The 20,501-nt window shown below is 43.8% G+C and overlaps 1 protein-coding gene across 2 annotated transcripts in view; it reads right to left on the bottom strand.

Annotated features, from left to right (window-relative positions):
* Positions 1-20,501, bottom strand: part of EXOC4 (exocyst complex component 4) — a 380,270-nt gene that overhangs the window by 345,438 nt on the left and 14,331 nt on the right. For both annotated transcript variants that reach the window (XM_034063300.1, XM_034063301.1), the window contains exons 2-3: positions 13,225-13,414; positions 9,200-9,394 (exon numbers count right to left, since the gene is read on the bottom strand). In XM_034063300.1, the coding sequence (XP_033919191.1) occupies positions 9,200-9,394; positions 13,225-13,414 (385 nt within the window). The remainder of the gene's footprint in view (positions 1-9,199; positions 9,395-13,224; positions 13,415-20,501) is intronic.

Below are 20,501 nucleotides of genomic sequence, written 5' to 3'. Positions count from 1 at the left end.
CAGCCCTGAAGACAAAAACTTAAGCTGGAGTAAAAAGTGACACAGAAAACACAAGGAAGAAACATCTCTAGAGTGCTACTCAGCACAAAGGGCATCAGCTTTTCCATCAAAAGCTGCATATTGCCAAGTGCTAGAAGCTCAGAGTGTTCTGGGAAAGGACTGTGATTGCTTGCTCTGTCCTCACTCTCCCTTCCAGCAGCCTCTGCATCAGACAGAGCACTGGCCTAATGTCACCTTTGGGCTGACCTTGCACAGGCATCTATATTAAAACTCACTGGAGCACACTCAGGGACTGGCAATATAGTTATGGGTATTACAAAGGCAGCAGAAACAACCCAGTGGGCTTTTTCTTTCACTTTTCACTGACATACTTTCTTGTCTCTTCATTTAATGCATCTAATGTAACTGCCATTAAGAAAAGTGTTTTTCAGGACCATCTCTGTCTAAAAAGTCTCCCCTCTGTATGAATGATAAATATAACAAAGGCTTCTGTCCCGGGTTCAGCACTAGCAGTCGTTTTTCGCCTTCCTAGTAGCTGGTGCAGTGCTGTGGTTTTGACTTTCAGCCTGGGAACAGCGCTGATAACACCGATGGTTTTAGTTACTGCTCAGTAATGTTTACTGTGACCAAGGACTTTGTGAGTCTTATGGTCTGCCAGGGAGGAGGGGAATCTGGGAGGTAGCAGAGACAGAACACCTGAGCCAAACTAGCCAAGGAGGTATTCCATACCACAGCATGTCATGCCCATTGTATAAACTGGGGGCAGTTACCCAGAAGGGTTAGATCACTGCTCGGTCAGGCTGGGTATCAGTCGGCGGGTGGTGAGCGGTTGTATTCTCTTCCATTGTTATTACCCTCATCATCATTATTATTATTGGTGGTAGCAGCAGTGGTTTGTGTTATACCTTAGTTACTGGGCTGCTCTTATCTCAACCCATGCAAGCTACATTCTTTCGATTCTTTTCCCCATCCCTCTGGAAGCAGGGGGGAACCGTGAGCTGACTGGGCTGAAACCACGACAGGCATCCTAACGCATTTAAGTAAAACATCGGGATTTTCCTTTTAATGTAAACCCAGTTTAACAAATCAATCCTCTTGCTGTCTTCAAGACAGCAAGATAGCTTATTTTCTTGCTGTCTTTCATGTTCCCTGCATCCCAGCTCTCTTATTAAAGGAATCTTGAACTTCCTCCAATTAGCTTTTCATCTATCAATTTACTTCTTTTTATTAAAGAATTCATACATCCACAAAAGGTAACATTAATCTGCAGTATAAGAAAACCAATGTCTCCTCAATCAAGCACACTGTTCACAAATCTTCATATATGATCTGCTCAGCCCAAGACTTTCTTCAGGTCTACACAGCAACATTTCTTCTATCCAGCCAGTTGGAAAGTTACTTGGCAGCATTCTGTGAACTTACACAGAACCCCAGACTGGTTTGGGTTGGAAGAGACCTTAAAGCTCATCCAGTTCCAACCCCTGCCATGGGCAGGGACCCCTTTCACTGGAGCAGCTGCTCCAAGCCCCTGTGTCCAACCTGGCCTTGAGCACTGCCAGGGATGGGGCAGCCACAGCTCCTCTGGGCAGCCTGTGCCAGTCAAATTCTTATGGTGCTTGTTCCAGTATTTTACTATGGACAGAATTATGCCTGGACTAGAGTTCACAAAATCCAGACTTAAAAAAATAGTAATGGAAAGAGCACTGATTACTGAAAATACATCAACTGTTCAGAGCTGAAGTGGTAAGAACGTGAATGTCTCACAGGATCAAGGAAACAACTTCTCATCATTGCAGCTATAATACAAAAAGATCAAATTTAATATTCAGAAATACCCATTCCCAGAAGCCCAGATCATAACATTATGGATGCCTCTACCTTTCATTAAGGACAGGGTCTTGTGTAGCTACATCTCACTTTCACCATAAAGTGATGCCAACACCTCTACTCCACCTTCATTACAGCATGTTTTCTCATTTAATAAACTCTCATCAGCTTAAATGAATGGTTGTTATTAGTTAACAGCCACCCTGTAATACTCTAGAAAGATATCATTGCTTGTTGGTGCATTAAGAGATGAGGGGCTGAGGTCAAGCATGAGTCAATGCAAATAAAGCAGAATTAGGTACTTACAGTTGAATGCAACAGACTGCCTCAGATAATGGAAATTATAAGGTGAAAAGAATGAGATGAAGTTATTGATAAGTGTAGTGAGGGAAAAATGATAGGATGCTCCCAAAGGAAAGATTTCCACATTCTGATTTCTTTAAACTCAGCCAAGCAAGTTTACTATCATAAATGTATCAGAAAATAGGATTTAAAAAGAGAAGGATACAGAAGAGAGGTGAGAAATCTTCCAACAATAAGTAGTATTACTGTTTCTCATATAGAGAACTTCAAAATCATCTACCAAACTTTATCATTAAAGCTTTACAATGTTCCCTGAAGGCAGACAAATACTACTAATAAATCCTTGCATCTGAGTAAGTACAGTATGAGGTTGAGATGAGATTTTAGAAGCTGTTCCCTGTGAGGGTGCTGAGGCGCTGGCACAGGGTGCCCAGAGAAGCTGTGGCTGCCCCATCCCTGGCAGTGTTCAAGGCCAGGTTGGACACAAGAGCTTGGAGCAGCTGCTCCAGTGGAAGGGGTCCCTGCCCGTGGCAGGGGTTGGAACTGGTGGAGCTTTAAGGTCCCTTACAACCCAAATCTGTGATTTCCATGTTTACATGTGAATCACCTGAAAACATCCCAGGCATACAACAACTTAAAACCAACTCTGCCTTCTTTCTCACCCATACCTCGACCACACAGCTAAAGATATCACAGGGTCTGCCAACCATTAAAAACTAATACAAGAGAGTTCCTTTAAGGATAAGCACTTGCACATCTCAGTGGGTAACCTGAAATGAGATACAACTCTCGAGATGTCAGCTTCTCAACTCTATTTCCTAAAAGGCTTCCTTGTAATCAATGAGATCAATGGTGATGAGACTCAGGGTTAGCTGGGGAAAGATTTCAAAGCATGAAGTACTGGGAAAATCTTACTGGTTTTGTAATTCAGAAGCCAACTTCAAGCAGGGCCAAAATTTAAATGTAATAAAAGCATTTCTACAGATTCCCAACAAAAGTTTCATTTCCACTTATGGCATTAATTCCAATATATGAAACTGTTCCACACCAGTACCTGAATCCCAGCTCTGCCATGAAAAATGCAAGAACAAAATGAAAGGCTGGTTTTATTGATTTTCATTGTTCCAGCTGAAAGGCTGACAGTAAATAAAATGCACACAGAACTGTGTTCCCAGTTTTCTTTATTTCATTATTCCACAATACCCATAGTCTAGGAAGGCTGCCCACTACATAGTACTTGTAACTGAAAGAGTCTCCTTGTAGGATACCAAGGAAAGCCACAGGTAGCAGCTATATCCAAGTAACAAAAATTAACACTCTTAACAATGCCCAAGGCTACAAATACCCAGTGTTTCCTGAGAAGACATTATAATCAAAAGGAACATGATCTTTCATGGTCAAAGGAGGTGATCCTGTCCCTCTACTCTGTTCTTGTGAGACCCCACTTGCAGCACTGTGTGCAGTTCTGGTGTCCTCAACATAAGAAGGACATGGAGCTGCTGAAGCAAGTCCAGAGGATGCTATGAGGATGATCAGGGGCTGGAGCAGTTTCCATATAAAGACAGGCTGAGAACACTGAGGCTGTTGAGCCTGGGGGAGAGAAGCTTAGTGGAAGCAGCTTCCAGTGTCTGAAGGGGGCTACAAGGATGCTGGAGAGGGGCTCTTCATCAGGGACTGGAGTGATAGGACAAGGGGTGATGGGATCAAACTGAAACAAGGGAAGTTCAGGTTGGAGATAAGGAAGAAGTTCTTCCCTGTGAAGCTGGCAAGTATTTTGTGTAAAATACACATGCAGACAATGGATCTTCATCTGGTGTGTTCCTGATATAAAAGTCAGATTTCACAATGAAGCAATGCTCTTCAAAAACTCAACCTGCTAGAGATGTTACCACAGGGAGATGGGTCTTATAGAGATGCTCTGACAGAGCTGAGCAAAAAGCCACCTAATGCATCATAGGGATACCAGTGTAAGCTCAGAGTGGTTTAATGAAGCTGCATTTACCTGCACAGGACCAATCTCCCCTGGATCAAGGTGTCCCATGGCTGGACCCTGCACAAAGCACATTTAATTCAACGCAACACCAGTAACAGCCATTGGCTCCACTCTAGAATGTGAGCAAACTGGCAACACCACAAACGTGCTCTGGGAAAAACCTGGTGGTGTTATTCACTTGAAGAAGCAGAGCAGGAGGCATTGATTAATTCTTTCCCTGATGTAAGGAAACCAAACTGCAAGTCCTTAACATTGAAAAGGAGAGAAGTAGGTGGTGGAGTGTTCCCTGGCCTACTTCTTGAGAACCAAGGTACTGTCACTTCAGCTTTGTATTCCCTGGAACAAAGACAGGCAGGCTAAAGGAGAAGGATGTGCTCTTGAGTAAGACATACATACAAATCAGTTCCTAGCTCTTAACACAACAAAGTGTGGAGTTAAGTCTAGTCTGAGGGTTCCATACTTCCTTCTCTCCACCTTCATTCTTCCTTCTTGTCATCCTCCTAACAAAAGAAGTTTCAACTGGAAACAGCAGTTATCCTCACTCCTATCTCCTATGGATCCATTTTTGAGTTTCATGGTGCTTTGTTACCAGACACAATCCCACCCCAAAGGAACCATACTCCTGCTCTAATAAATCAAGTTCAGAGTCCAGTGTTTCATGGTCTATTGGAATGGGAAGACCTGCTAAAACTCTATATGCTTTGCCAAGCTAGACGTGTTAAAGCCAGTAAATACAAAGAAAGCCTAAGCAATTTTCATTTAATCATATTATAATATGGCCTTTAATTACTTGGTTTAACAACATTTCTTCAGCTGTTTTCAGCATTTCATCTCTTTGTTTAAACAAATGGAAAATACTAATTTCTCCCTATGGGCACCTCATGGGTCAAGAGTAGTGTCAGAACAATTAGATCAACACCACAGCCCTCTCTGACACTTGAGGTCATTAAGGCACTTCCAGGAAGAGAGCACGATGCCCTTCAACACATGGACCAATGCTGGGGAAGACCAGCCAAAAATTGCTTCCTCCAAGCAAGAAACCTTCAGTTCTTGCCTACTGCTGCCCATCCTGCTGTGTGCCCTCTCCTTCAAGTTCTGGCTTGGCTGTAGTGTTGCATAGCACAACTAAAATATCTCTTCTAAAAAAACTTAGAATCCTACCTTCCAGCAACCAAGCTCATCCTTCAGGTCAAGCGCAAGCTGCACCTTCAAGCCCAACTTGCCTTTGCCACCAGCCCTGCTGCTCTACCTTCTGAATGCTGCCCATTGCCTTTTCTTAGGAAACTTCTTCTGAGCCACAATTCCCCTCTCAGCACCTGACCACAGAAGACTTCAGGTTGGAAAAGCCCTTTAAGCTCATCCAGTCCAACCATTCCCAGCCCTGCCAAGGCCACCCCTAACCCATGGCACTGAGGCCTCGTCTCCACACTGTGTGAACACTTGCAGGGCCGGTGCCTGCAGCCCTGCCCTGGGCAGCCTGTTCCAATGCCTGAGCACCCTGTGGGGCAGGAATTGTTCCTCAGCTCCATCTAAAGCTGCCCTGGTGCAGCTTGAGGCCGTTTCCTCTTGTCCCATCCCTTATTCCTTGGGAGCAGAGCCCAGCCCCTCCTGGCTCCATCCTCCTGGCAGGCAGTTGCAGAGGTCGAGAAAGCCTCTCTCCCCTATGCCTCCTTTTTATGTTAAAGGGAAAATACACACGTCCATGTGCACTCAACTGCTCCATGAACGTGAACTTCACTTTTAGGAATTTAATGTGTAAAAACCAAGATCCTTGACATAAAAAGGTAAAAACCTATCGTTTAAAAAAAAAAGTATAGATGGAAACTGAAACATCTTTGATCTGAAACAAGAGTTCTATCTGTTCCAGATCCTCATAATTTCTCCAAAGCTTCACCATTCAAAGGAGGCTGGAACTCAGATTTCTTTTAACACAACCTGTGTAAGAAGCCATTACAGAACAGGTAACCTGCTCCTACCAGCTCAGCTCACCAGAGTGTGCATTATCAAGATGCTGAATGAACACAGGACATCGATATGTGGTATGTAAAGCTCATCTGTGGATACAGATTTGGGAACAAAAAAGCTGCCACTTCAAATTTTTACCTTCCTACAAATAGAAGCTGTCACCAACTACCTCTGATTGTGTTCATCCTCCTGGGAAAAGCTGCCATTCTTTCATTAACCATTCTTGCCAGCATTACTCAGTCACTGCACATTAGAACCAGCAGCTGGAGAGTTTGGAGTGCTAATGAAACCTGTAACAAAACCATCTTCAGTCGTCTTCTGCAAACAATAAGGGAATTAAAATTTCAATTTAAATGCAGAGGTTTGAAACATGCTTCAGTGGCAAAATTACTTCAATTAGTGTGAGTGGAATACAAAGGACAGGCTGCAGAAGCAGGATGCAGCAAGCAGAAATGATACCATTAGAGTGTTTGCATCAACCTATTGCAAAGGTCTCATTTGGACTGCACGTATCACACAGCTACAGGCAACGGTATTAATCAGTGCTTCAATTGCAGCGGGAGGGATACGCGCTCCTTGTCACATCACTTTGGGCTTTTTATAAGCTATGAGCATCTGTTTACCTGGAGGAATGAAACAAAAGGACAGACATCTATACACACTTCACTGCCCTGACAGCATGGTAATGATTCTACGTAATATTCATATCAGATGGAAGGAGGAAGAAATTACGCTGCAGGCAGTGAGTGATTACAACATCACTGTCTTGCAGAGGTAGCATTAAAGGGAGATGGCAAAAGCCACTGAGCCTGCAGTGACATTTGCCTGTGACAAAGCTCCAAACACAGGCAGGTTATTGTGTCTTTATTCCAAGTACACTTGTCTCCAAATGAGAATTGCAAGTGTCAAGGAACAGCTGAAATAACACCTTCAATTTTCACTTCAGGTCTCTCTGCCTTTCTTGATAAATTAAAAAAGCCCAAGCAAACTCACACCTGCTTTTTACATCATTATCATTTGATTTTCTGCAAAAGATATTCTGTTCTGGAAAACAAGAACCACACAAACAAGAAACAAAGCACACAGAAGTCTTCACCTCAGTGAGGTCTAATATTGGCTCTAAGGTGGCCTTGAGCAACCTTACTGACACTTTACAAGTATAGGTGTAAGAAAACCTGCACACACAATACACTGCAAGCCAGTAACATCAAATACACATACTGCAAAGCATTTCTAAAGCATATAAATAAGTCCTAAGTATTTATCCTACTTCTCATCAGGGACTGTAGTGATAGGACAAGGAGTGATGGGTTTATACTGAAACAGGGGAGATTTAGGTTGGATATAAGGAAGAAGTTCTTCCCTGTGAGGGTGCTGAGGCGCTGGCACAGGGTGCCCAGAGAAGCTGTGGCTGCCCCATCCCTGGCAGTGTTCAAGGCCAGGTTGGACACAGGGGCTTGGAGCAGCTGCTCCAGCGGAAGGTGTCCCTGCCCACAGCAGGGGTTGGAACTGGATGAGCTTTAAGGTCCCTTGCAACACAAACCAGGCTATGATTCTATAAAGTACTGCTATTTTTCTTCTTACACTTCCTATCTTATATTCCATAAAGGAAATTAATCATTCTCTGGAATTTTCTTCTGAAAATTATAGATAGAATCATGGAATCCAAGGTTGGAAGGGACCTCAAGGACCATCAGGTCCAAACTTTCTAGGCAAAGCCTGACTTAGAATAAGTGTCCCAGCTCCCTGTCCAGATGAATCTTAACAGTGGGGAAACCAACATTGGGGAAACCAACAATTCCATGGGAAGATTAATCCAATAATTATTATTCCAATAAGGAACTTCTTTGCATGAAAAATATTACAGCAAAGCCAAGCCAAGCAGACAGGCAAGTCCATCAGTAAAAGAGAGCACCAACACTTCAGCTGATAGCGATGTTAAGTCTGAATACTATGGGATTCCCCCTAACCCTATACTGACCACTCTTAATTTAGCTCTTGTAACTGAAAACAGCAGACAAACACCATACTCCAGTTCCCTGTATCAGAAACCTGAGGGAAGGTTTGGTCAAACCTGACTGCTCTCTCCCACACGCTGCTTCAAGTCATTGCACTGCTGATCTGCTTTCAGGAAGTCCAATAGGTTTTGCATATAGGATACATTTTATATAGCAGCTTAAAAATTCCACTCTACACAACAGAAATACATATATTACCCATGGAAAATATAAGACAAGAGTTCATTTAGAGGGACAGTGAGACTCTGAGGAGAGGAAGACTCAGAGGATTCCTGTAATATGGTTTTAAGAAGGGAAAAAGGGAAAATTGTGACCAGATTACAGGAAGTGAACTGCACCACATGTGGCATGAAAAGAGAACATGAGCAACAGAAACCAACAGGAAGGTGAGAGTGAAATCAGACAAGAGGGTGTGAAGGCAACAACACAAACCCAGATAGCATTACATGTGCCAGAGAATGGGATGAGGAGACTGACATCAAACTATTGAAAAGGTTTCAGAGGGAACAAGCTTTAGAAAGTCACATTTAAGGTAAAATGAGCTAAAATGGAAAGAAGAGAAATAAAGTTCAAGTCTGGGTTCTACAAATAGGTGGTGATACAATTAAGATTTCCAACTCTTTCTCCTGTTGAACAGTAACTTATTCAAAGGAACAGCTCAGAAAGAAAAGAACAGTAAAATAGAAACACACAGGAACAAAATAAGGCAATGAAAAGGTTTCCTTGAACGCATTCTCTGACAAACACATGAATATGAGCAGACACACTCTTGCCTTCAGTTTTGAATCACAGAAGCAGAAAGAATCCTGTTGTTGTGGGTAAAGAACTAGATGGCAACAGAAATGATCAGGACACAAACAGGTACAGGCAGCTCTGAAAAACAGGAGCCAAGCAAAGAGGATGGGAGACTATCACCCAAGGACGAGTTACGACGGATCAGAACAAAACCAAATGAAAACTCCAGTCCAAGAAAGCAGCAAGTGACAGAAGAGGAAACTAAGCAGGAAAACAGTAAACAGCAGCATAGACAGATCTGTCTGCAGACAACCATATGGCTGACCAGTGTGTTCCCAACACAAGTACCACATCTCACCAGCATGTCTGTGGCACTGAGGTAGTGCTTGCTGGCCATGCACTGCTCCAGCTTCTGAGGCACTTGCTTGATGTTCTCTATCTCATCCAGCAAATTCAGGACATGCTTGTGCTCAATGCCTTCAATCCACAGCTTGCGCAGCTCATCCCTCTTGCAGTGCAGCAACATCTTACATGACAGCAGGTTCTCCTTCACCTACAAGCAACATGTCCAAAGTTTAATGAGATCTGGCCATCTAACTGGCAGCTTCTAACACAGATCAGCCCTTCCCCACATTTGCTTCATTAGGAATTCCAAAAAGAACACAAATCTATGACCAAATCCTTAAGATTTCTGCTCACTCCTTTAGCTGAAGGAAAGGACAGAGTACTTACAAACCAAACTGCTTTCATAGTAAATGGGTTTGAGTACCTTTTCTACCTGTAGTGGAAATTTAACTTCAGTGTAACACGAACAAACACAGGATCCTATTAACCATGACCAGCAGCTTATTTGCACATGTTCCAAAAATCAATTCAGTATTTTGGCATACAACATGAATTCAATTTTCAGTGAAGGCAAATAAGCCACTACTAAGTTGTTTGCTGTAAACATTTTCCATCTGCCTATTAAATCTCCTGGCACATCTCCTCCTTTCTTCATCCTTGGTGTCCATTTCTTGAAATATGACTATCTAAGAATACAACCATCTTCCTAGTAACTTAAGCAATGCCATTTTTTTAGTGAGAGAGATGGTTTTTATCAGAATAAATTGCAGCTAAGATACAATTTAATTCAGCATTTCCATTATTTACCAAAGTCATCACATCAGGGGGTTGGAGCAGCTCTGCTCTGGAGCCAGGCTGAGAGAGCTGGGCTGGGGCAGCCTGGACAAGAGAAGGCTCCTCAAGGGGAGACCCCAGAGCAGCTCCAGTGCCTGAAGGGGCTGCAGGAAAGCTAGAGAGGGGCTTGGGACAAGGGCCTGTAGGGACAGGCCAAGGGGAATGGCTTGAACCTGCCCAAGAGAGGGGAGACTGAGCTGAGCTCTTAGGCAGAAGCTGTTCCCTGTGAGGGTGCTGAGGCGCTGGCACAGGGTGCCCAGAGAAGCTGTGGCTGCCCCATCCCTGGCAGTGCTCAAGCCCAGGTTGGACACAGGGGCTTGGAGCAGCTGCTCCAGTGGAAGGGGTCCCTGCCTGTGGCAGGGGTTGGAACTGGATGAGCTTTAAAGGTCGCTTCCAACCCAAGGGCTTATCATGTACTTACCATTCAGTTTGGTTTCTGATCCTCATGCCACCTTGTAAGTGGCAAAGTCTCCACTATTCTACCCAATTCCAGAAAACATCAAGAGTTTTTACTCTGTTCTTCCTGCTCAAAAATCACATCCCGCATTCCCAGCTTTTAGGTTCTCCCAATATCCCCTGGTAAGGTCAGTGTAACATAGTTTTTCTTGCATCATGCATATCAATACTACACATTAAAGTGTGGCAGCTAGTAGCAGCCCAGCTTCACACATCGCTTTCACACTACTCTTGTTTTTGTGCTAAGTTCTGAGCACTTGGGGTCCAACCTTTCCTCAGGCTGAGCTCTCGCTGAATTACAGATGAAGACACACTCAGAAGTAGGTCCTATAATTTACTTTTAAATAATGAGCCTCCAAAGCATTCCAGAAATCCCATTTCAACACATTCTCCCTTGTTCACCTCAAGGTAGTTTACAAGAAGACATGTGAAATACATAAATGGACCAAAACAGAGACAAGCAGTAAATAGCATCAACTACATAAACCAGCCTCCATCCAGAGCCTGAGGAGACTGAGATATCCATACAGTAACATTGTGCTCTGTCTTTCTAAAAACAGTAACAGAAAAAAAACCCAGCTAACATGGAAAACCAAATCCAAGAGGGTCATAACTTGCTGCAAAGGCAAACTAAAAGGCATAGAGTTCGTTTCAGACTTAATCCCTGCTCAATACTTTAATCAAAAGTGTGTCACTGACCCAGCACACCATCATCAGTGGGCTGCAGTTACAGGGAGCCAAAGTAGGTCAGCAAAGCAATAACAGGGCTAGAAGGAATCTCATAAGACATACCTGCTCCCGTCCTTGCAAGAATGATCACCAACTATAGCTACATTTGGGAGCAGGGGAAGGAATGAACAGCAAGTCTTTAAGAAAGAGCTTCCCCTTGGTAAGGTAAATTGATTCTACTTCATAATTCAGTTTTACAGTGGTAACACCTCTAAAGCTAGATTCAAAACTAAGCCTTTCCCATCAGGAATTCATATAAGAAATGACTACAACAGGTACATCTGGACTACCACTGCCACAATTCCTAACACAAGTAAACACCAGTGCCATCATCCACCTTCCACAGGAGAGGAACATCAAAGGCAAGTCTGACAGTGTAAAACAGATAGATGACAAATCAGATCTAGGACCTCCCATGAGATCAGGTCAAAACTACTTCAATACATATTGACCAAAACTAATAAGAAAACTTAAATATCAAAAGGTCCTTCACCTTTGCAGTCTACTCTTGTAGGTAGGACCAAAAGGTCACAGCCCTCTATGTTTGCTTTGACCCCTGCAAAGCTGAGTACCCTGTGTCAAAATAGCCCATTGGCTATGGCTTATTTCAAATCTAGTGCAATTGATCTCTGCTTTCAAAGAGCTGAGCTTTGTACATAAATCCTACAATGAACTCTTACCCTTGGCAAGCATTAAGAAGGTCTCATTTGCTTCAAAAAGGCTAAATGAATTCTCAAAGGCAGAAGGGTCAGTACATAGCCCCAGAAGGGTGAAAGCCCAAAGCTCCTTGTGAAAGGTTTTAAGCTGAGAGCTCCAAAGTGTAAGGAAAAGAAAAACAAAGAACTGGTGCCTGATTTGCAAAGTTTAGGTATAGCAAAACACACAGGGACTAGAAAACAGGACAGGAGACCAAAGGACTAATCTACCATTGCAGGGGAAGAGGAGATCCAACAAGTCCACAACAAAGATTGCCAGAGTTATTTACAGGCACACTACTGAAGTGTGAGCACTCAAAATGCAGAGATACAGGGGCAGAGAGTTCATGTATATTCACACAACAGAACTGAGCTTAGAAATAGCACCCGAATTCAGATTCCTGGGGGAAAAGCAAGCTGAGGAATCACCCTGGCTAGGCAGGAGGTGGTTGGAGGCCAACACAGCAAAACACAAATTAGATGGAAAGGTGTTAGCTTAGCAGCCCTTAGACTGCAGACACCTGACAGCAACTCCCAGACAAGAAGTGAAGAGGGCACACTGCAAAGCTTTGAGCTTCACATCCACCTCTGTTTGCTTTTTAATAGCTCCTGTTCTTAAACACAAGAGAGATCCCCGTGGAGGGAACATAGGTAGCTACACACAGCCAGGGACTCCTGTACTGGGCCTGGATTGTCTGCTCTTAGCCAAGCCAGAGTTACTCACTCACTCTGATCAGGCCTAGATCAGGATTAGTGGGTAACAAAGCTTACTCAGTTCAACTGTCAGTTTAGTATTATGATGAGCACCTGGAGAAGCAGAGAGATAAATGCAAGTTGAAAATGGGATTTTGCAACATTACACTATCATAAGAGGACTGCACACAGGAAGAAGAAAAGGCTCAGGGGAAGCTTACTCTCTACAACTGCCTGTCAGGAGGACCAAGCCAGGAAGGGGCTGGGCTCTGCTCCCAAGGAACAAGGGATGGGACAAGAGGAAACGGCCTCAAGCTGCACCAGGGCAGCTTTAGATGGAGCTGAGGAACAGTTCCTGCCCCACAGGGTGCTCAGGCATTGGAACAAGCTGCCCAGGGCAGGGCTGCAGGCACCGTCCCTGCAAGTGTTCACACAGCATGGAGACAAGGCCCTCAGTGACACAGTCCAGCGGTGGCCTTGGCAGTGCTGGAGCAACAGCTGGACTCAATCTTAAAGGTCTTTTCCAACCCAGTTAATTCTGTGATTCTAAGAAGAGAAGCTGCCCAGGTTAATACCCAGAACATACCCCATGGAGCCAATGCAAACACAGAACCACACACAAAGTGTTCACCTGCTTGATCTTGTTGCGCGAGTTGGTGATGCGCTCAGTGATGCTCTGGTAGGTGCGGATGGCAGTGGTGAGCTCCGTGTAGTGCTGTACAATGAGCTCATCCAGGTCCCGGTCACACTTCTCATATGCTTCTTCCAGGCGCCCTTTCTCAGTCTCACGGTCCTCAACATCATCACTGGTAGATAAGGTCCTGCAGACAAAGAAAGATGACAAAAATAGGGGTATTTTAAGTTACCTATGAGGATATGAAGCCTTTGCTTAAAGAATTCATTACTATCACAAAACTTAAGCCACTCTGAAGTATGCACACTTCAAGAGAAGCTTACTTCTGGGAAAACTTGCGTGTGTGGTGTTAGTAGAGAAAAACATACTTCAAAATATAAAAACGCCGTAAATATTATGTTTCATTATTTCCATGTTTTCAGATACTTCAGAGCTTCTTTACCACACCACGGGGTTTAGGCTAAGTAAGTGTTCGAGGCCAGGTTGTACAGCACTTGGAGCAACCTGCTCTAGTGGAAGGTGTCCCTGCCTGTGGCAGGGGGTTGGAACTGGAGGAGCTTTAAGGTCTCTTCAAACCCAACTGACTGTGATATTGTAGATAGAAAGAGAAACCCATCTAAAGCCTACCCATGCTTTCCAATAGCCAATCTGTTTTCAAACAGATACGGCAAACTAATGTCATGGGCCCTAATCCCCCCTCATTTACTTTAACTTCTGAGTAACACCAGATATTTTTAATCTTAATCTGAAGCAAGATGTTTAATTCCTTTTACATATACACATACAGAACAATGAAACTTGAGGTTCCAACAAAACTGTTGAAAATGTAATGAAACTGGCACAGAAGACGAAAGCTTTTGTGGTCACTCCAAGTTTCTACTCAAGAATCAATGCGGTAATTCATTTTCTCTCTCTTCCCCTCCCTCAACCCCCTCTAATGAGACCCATCCTGCCCTCCGATCCTGAAGCCCACACCTGGAAACTATGGTGCTACCAGAAACACCTGGGACACAGCAAGAGCCACTATCTCCTACAGTAGGTTGCACTCTGAGGTCTTCAAAACACAACTTCTAAAGACATCTGGAGCATCTACCTGTTCAAAGTACAATGCCATTATAAATACAACCTATAGAGCAGGAAAACATGCAGACTATTACTTCATTTAAGTAACAGAGGTTTAAGGCCTCTGAACATGATGGTACAACTCCTGTGCTGAAAGAGCATCAAAATAGTAAACGACTACAGCAGCCATTATTTCCAAACAAAAAGAGTATGGGAAAAAATACCCCATGAGGAATAATAGAGAACTTGAGTTCTTCCCACATTTTTTAAGCTAGTTAAATAGGAAAGGTCAAATAATTGAAGGAGCCAAAACTCATGCTGCTGAATACTGTGGCTGCTCTCTGCTACTTTCAATGAGGTCCAGTCAAACTAACACCCGGTATCTCCATCTGTCAAGAAAGAAATAAAACATCAACTCTCCTTGCAGTAACAAGCACTTGTTCTCTACCGCAGGAGTTAGAAGGGAAGAACTGCTTGCACATCACTGAAAAATAACAATGGAGAGGAAGTCATTTCTTTATGGTTTATTTAAGGGGAGCTTAAATAAGCAGGACACAAGAAGGGTATTTGATAGATTTACTCTGAACTCTTCAATGCCATTAGGAAAGCAGCAGAGACTCAAGTGCAAACGCTCTTCTCCAACACTTCACTTAGGAAATGCTCCCTCTCACTGTCAAGAGACATACCCCAAACTTTGAGCTGACTCCTTCCCCTCCAAGCAAAGCAACAAGCTGCACCACCTACTCAAGGACTCCACCTCTAAAATGAAAGCAAAAGCCATTTCACAGGGATCACAATCCAAGAAAGAGCAGCAAAGGAAACCCAAGTGAGCAAGCAAATCTGTACTCCCATATGGAACACGGCATGAGGGGAGGACAGGAACACACACACTTGTTCTGCTCAACTACAAGGACAAAGGAATTACAGCCAAAATCTGCCCTACAGCACCCGACAAGAAGACAATGTACCCAAGTGATGGATTTTGGTTTCTGCTGGTTTAACACTTGTTGTCACTTTCAGATGGCAGTGGCAGAAGGCCATAAGATACCACATGGAAATGAGGAGAAGCGATCCTCTTCCCTTTGTCATGCCTCAGATATCAGCGTGGGTGCCTCACACCCTCCTCCCTGCCCCCAAACACCAAGAGCTGTACTTTTGACATGAGATGAAGGTGAATCTCTCCTCTTGCATTAAGAGCATCCTGAGATGAGAACCCCCTTCCTCATTCCACTGACAGAGCTTCTTCCAGTGCATGAAATTCATAACACAAAGTTCCGTGCTTCATGGTAGCCAAAAACAAGGATGTTTTGTGTTATTAAAGTGAGATTCTACTCCCAAACATTCTTCATTGTGTCTTAAATCACGTTTTCACATAAAAAGATGGTGTTTTTAATTGCGCTGCATCCAAAATGCTTTAATAGCATGCAGAAAAGGATCTGGAAAGTGAGAAGAGTGGTTAGAAAATAAGCCTGGAGTGAACAAATCTGAGTTATAGCCTCTGCTCTGCCACAGACCTCTGACACTGCTTATGGCACCCTCACAGTGCAGGCTGCATCTTGACACTATAGCATGAGCTAAACACAGCTATTTACTAACTACAGACTCCTGATGGAAATATCTGCATTTCAGCTGAAAGGATGAGCAGGAGGATCTATGTCATGGAATCATAGAATGTTTGGGTTGGAAGGAAGCTTAAGATCATCCAGTTCCAACTCCCCAGCCATGGGCAGGGACACCTCACACTAGACCCTGCTACCCAAGGCTCCGTCCAACCTGGCCTTGAACACTGCCAGGGATGGGGCAGCCACAGCTTCTCTGGGCACCCTGTGCCAGCGCCTCAGCACCCTCACAGGGAACAGCTTCTGCCTTATCTCCAACCTGAACTTCCCCTGTGTCAGTCTGAACCCATCACCCCTTGTTCTATCGCTACAGTCCCTGATGAAGAGCCCCTCTCCAGCATCCTTGTAGCCCCCTTCAGACACTGGAAGCTGCTATGAGGTCTCCATGCAGCTTCTCTTCTCCAGGCTCAACAGCCCCAACGTTCTCAGCCTGTCTTCATCTGGGATCTGCTCCAGTCCCTGAGCATCTTCATGGCCTGGTTTCTCTTTCTCACCTTGGGAATCCACAGCACTAGTCCATCAAACAAACTGTGATTACATGCACCAAATAGTACACCAAAGCACCCACCACTGTTAGCAGGGGTCACGTAAACACTTTCCACAGAGTAATGCGTGAAGATGTTAGAACTGGATGATCTTTTAAAGCTCCTTCCAACTCAAACCATTCTAAGACTGTATACACTAGAAAACAACGCTAAACATACAGCTAATGCAACAGTACCAAACATACTTGTGAGACACAGTCAAGTTTGGGTTCATGCTGTAACAGATGAATAGAAAGCATGTGTCTGCCCCATCCCTGGCAGTGTTCAAGGCCAGGTTGGACACAGGGGCTTGGAGCAGCTGCTCCAGTGGAAGGGGTCCCTGCCTGTGGCAGGGGTTGGAGCTGGAGGAGCTTTAAGGTCCCTTCCAACACAAACCAGTTTAGGATTCTATGTACAAGAATGTGTTTGGCAGTAAATCATCTTCCACTACGAGTTCTCACAGATGAATACACTGTTTTTGTGAAGAACTGCCTATTTTTCTAGAAGAATGTTCCTCAGCATGGTCACACCAGACACAAATGTAAATCCTCTTTAGGAACTGACATACTGGTTGAGTTTGAAGCTGAATAGTATTGGTTATCTCAGTGCTTAATGAAAACATCAATTCTCCCCAACCTGTGCTATAGATCGCAGGAGAATTGCGGATTGCTACAGACCATGTAAAAGCAGAACCCAACTGACCTCTATCACTGACTAGAAAAGCTTTTAGTTTTAATTAAATAAAATTCAATTTCAAAACTCATGATTTGGCAAGTATTGGCTTGAATCCATCTGCAACACGAGCAGTTTGTTACGAAAGCTAAAAGATCCTTCTCCAAGGCTAAGAACACCACTCACATCAGAGGATGTCACAAGCTCCAACAAGTTCCTGCCCATCTCAGGCTTCCTCACGATTTCCAGGCATAGCCATATTGTTACAGCACATTCGAACTGTGCTGCTCAGTTGTTTGTCCTTATCACTGAGTTTAACTTGCCCTCTGTAGGCTATTTGCTCTAAAGACACTTAACATTTGCACAGCCAAAGCATCGATGTTCATGAAGCCTGAAAGGTCACATCAGGGCCTTTATCTTCGAAACCACAAAACATGGCAAAAGGACAAAGCTTCTATAGCTGGAGATCAGAAGCCTCTGAGATACCACAAGCTTATTACTATTGAAAAGATAACTGTCTTCTAGTGTCTAAACTATCAGTTTTAACTGCTATTTTGCTATTTGTCTGATTAGTTATACTAATACACATTTGCTGCCACCTTCAGCAGAATGAAGATGATTTAGGGGGAAAAACACAGTCCATCTGGCTGAGCACTACACAGCATCTCACACAGTCTAAACTACTAAGACTTCATCCTTTAAACCACAATGCAGCCAGTATATAGCACGGGAATATTGCCAACCCACATTTAAAAGAAAGGTAACAGGAATAAAGAGGTCTCAAAGCTCTGGACCATTCAACCTAACCTCAGGAACCACAGCAGCACACACTGGGAATGTAGCCGTCACTTAAGTCACCCCCTACACCTGCACATCTCTGAAAAACAAGCTTAATATGTGGTAGCAGCCCGGAATCCAAAAGGATGAGAGTGAGACACAGGAATCACTCTGCTGCTGGGGCTCATACAACCCTCATGAAGGCCAAGTGCAAGGTCCTGCACTGCTCCTAGGGCTCATATAACCCTCATGAAGGCCAACTGCACGGTCCTGCACATGGGTCAGGACAACCCCAAACACAAATACAGGCTGGGATGAGAACAGATGGAGCAACCCTGAGAAGGACTTGGGGATTTTGGGTGATGAGAAGCTCCTCATGACCCAGCTTCAGTGTGTGCTTGAGCTCAGAACCCCAGCCATGTGCTGGCCTGCACCCCCAGTTTATCCAGCCTTATGATCCTGACCTGCAAGACCTGAACTCAATGGAAGTTTCAGGCTCAATCAGCCACCATACTGAGATTTCCAGCTGGGAAATCTTCCCAGAATTAAGCACCTACATTGAGAACCTCTCACTTGCTTCGATTGCTTATTCAGGGGAAAAAAAAATTGTGGAAGCAATCATCACTAAGAGTATCATACCCATGTTTTGACCAGAAAATTTACCTGTATTTACAGCCCATTAGTCTGTTCTAGCTTAAAACATTCAGGAGACCGTTTACTATGCCAATACTGGTAAGTAATTCTATACAGCAAAGAATTTCAGCCTAACAGGTCAGTGTGTTCTCTTCCAACCACATGAAGTTTGCCTTAAATAACTGTAGATCATTCCTTTATGGATAGAAGTTTGAATCACAAGCCAAGATCCAAATGAAGAAAAGAAACAGAGACTGCCTATTCAGTCTAGTGTTTCAGAAGGGTAAGGGGGTTTGGGTTTAGGACTTGGCTATTTCCATTAACTATGGAAGTCTGGATTAATGGCTGGAGAACACAAGTGCACGTGGTATCCATCCAACAATCACGACCAAACAAGAGGTAAATGCCCCATCATGGAAGCATTAAAGGCCAGGCTGGATGGGGCTTGGAGCAAGCTGCTGAAGTGGAAGGTGTCCCTGCCTGTGGCAGGGGGTCAGAAATGGATGAGCTTCAAGGTCCCTTCCGACCAAAACCATTGTGTGGTTCTAGGATTTTATGTACTGAAGAACCAAAGAGCACTTAGAGAAAAGCAAACCCATTCTTTAATGGATGCTAACAGCAATACATAAGAGGAAGTGAAGCTGTTTAAAGCCAAAACTATCAGAACCCAGTGTGAGCTGCAGAATTGAGAAGGCTTCTTCTGAATATTTTCCTTTGTTTAAAATCACATAAAAACTTTTCCCAGACAATAATTCACATTTTTGTCCACCACAGCTGTAACACTTAAGTTCTTAGAACATAGTCAAAAGCAGTATGAGTACTCACACCTGCTTACAGCCACCAGTAAGAGCCTTCCACCCATGTTCCTCTCAAGTCACTCTATCAGATGAATCACAGAATGGGTTGGAAGGGACCTTAAAGCTCACCCAGCTCCAACCTATTTGCCATGGGCAGGGACACCTCACATAAGACCATGTCACCCAAGGCTCTGTCCAACCCAGCCCTGAACACTGCTAGGGATGGAGCATTCACAACTTCCTTGGGCAAATCACTCCAGTGCCTCACCACCCTCACAGTAAAGAATTTCTTCCTTATATCCAATCTAAACTTCCCCTGTTTAAGTTTTAACCCATTACCCCTTGTCCTATCACTACAGTCCCTAATGAAGAGTCCCTCCCCAGCAATCCTCATAGGCACCCTTCAAATACTGGAAGGTTGCTCCGAGGTCTCCACACACCTGCTTAAACCAGAACTAATTCACAACCTTCTCTCTACTCCAGTAACTCATTTCCATGTATTTTCCTCCTTTAAAAAACACACCATTAAATCCTTGAAGTTTAACAGTTTCTGTAACTACAAAACAGAGTGACTGCATGTGAAACATTACCTCGTACACCTGAATTTCCTACCTAAGCCCCTTGGTACAGGAGCCATTTGTTTTCCTTGCTCTGCACAGAAAAAAGCAAAGCAAGGAATACTTAATATTCCTGAGATTACCTACTTTCCTGCTAACACTGCAGAAAAGCAAGCCAAGGGCATCTTTGCTTGTTTCAGTTTGATTAAAATGTGTGCCAAGGAAGAAAAGTCAACACACTGTTTGCCAAATAGAAAAGGCTCAGAATTGTTTGGGAAAGGGACTTTGCAGAAAGAACTTTGAAGGAAGAAGTACAAAACAGGATTATGAAACAGTGATAAATCTACAGGAGCTTTGCAGAAGTCCCTGAAAACACAAGCATTCAAAGCATGACAAACAGAAAGAACATCAGTTTAGACAACAAGAACATGAGGTTATGGACTCTGGGATGGCCATTTGGGTTCTCTCACCAGTTCACTTGCTTCTTCATTCCCAGTTTGCAAAGTGAGACTCCAGCTCCCCTTTAAGATACCCGTCATTTGTACATGGCAGCTGGATGGCTACATATGCCTGTCTCATTAGTACGAGCTCAACAGGATTAGAGTGATTCCAGCTGGATGTTAGGCTGTTAAA

The sequence above is a fragment of the Melopsittacus undulatus genome, chromosome 5 (assembly GCF_012275295.1).
Source record: "Melopsittacus undulatus isolate bMelUnd1 chromosome 5, bMelUnd1.mat.Z, whole genome shotgun sequence".
Classification (NCBI taxonomy): Eukaryota; Metazoa; Chordata; class Aves; order Psittaciformes; family Psittaculidae; genus Melopsittacus; species Melopsittacus undulatus.
Note: the sequence above shows the minus strand (reverse complement) of the source record. Positions and strands in the feature narration are given on the sequence as shown.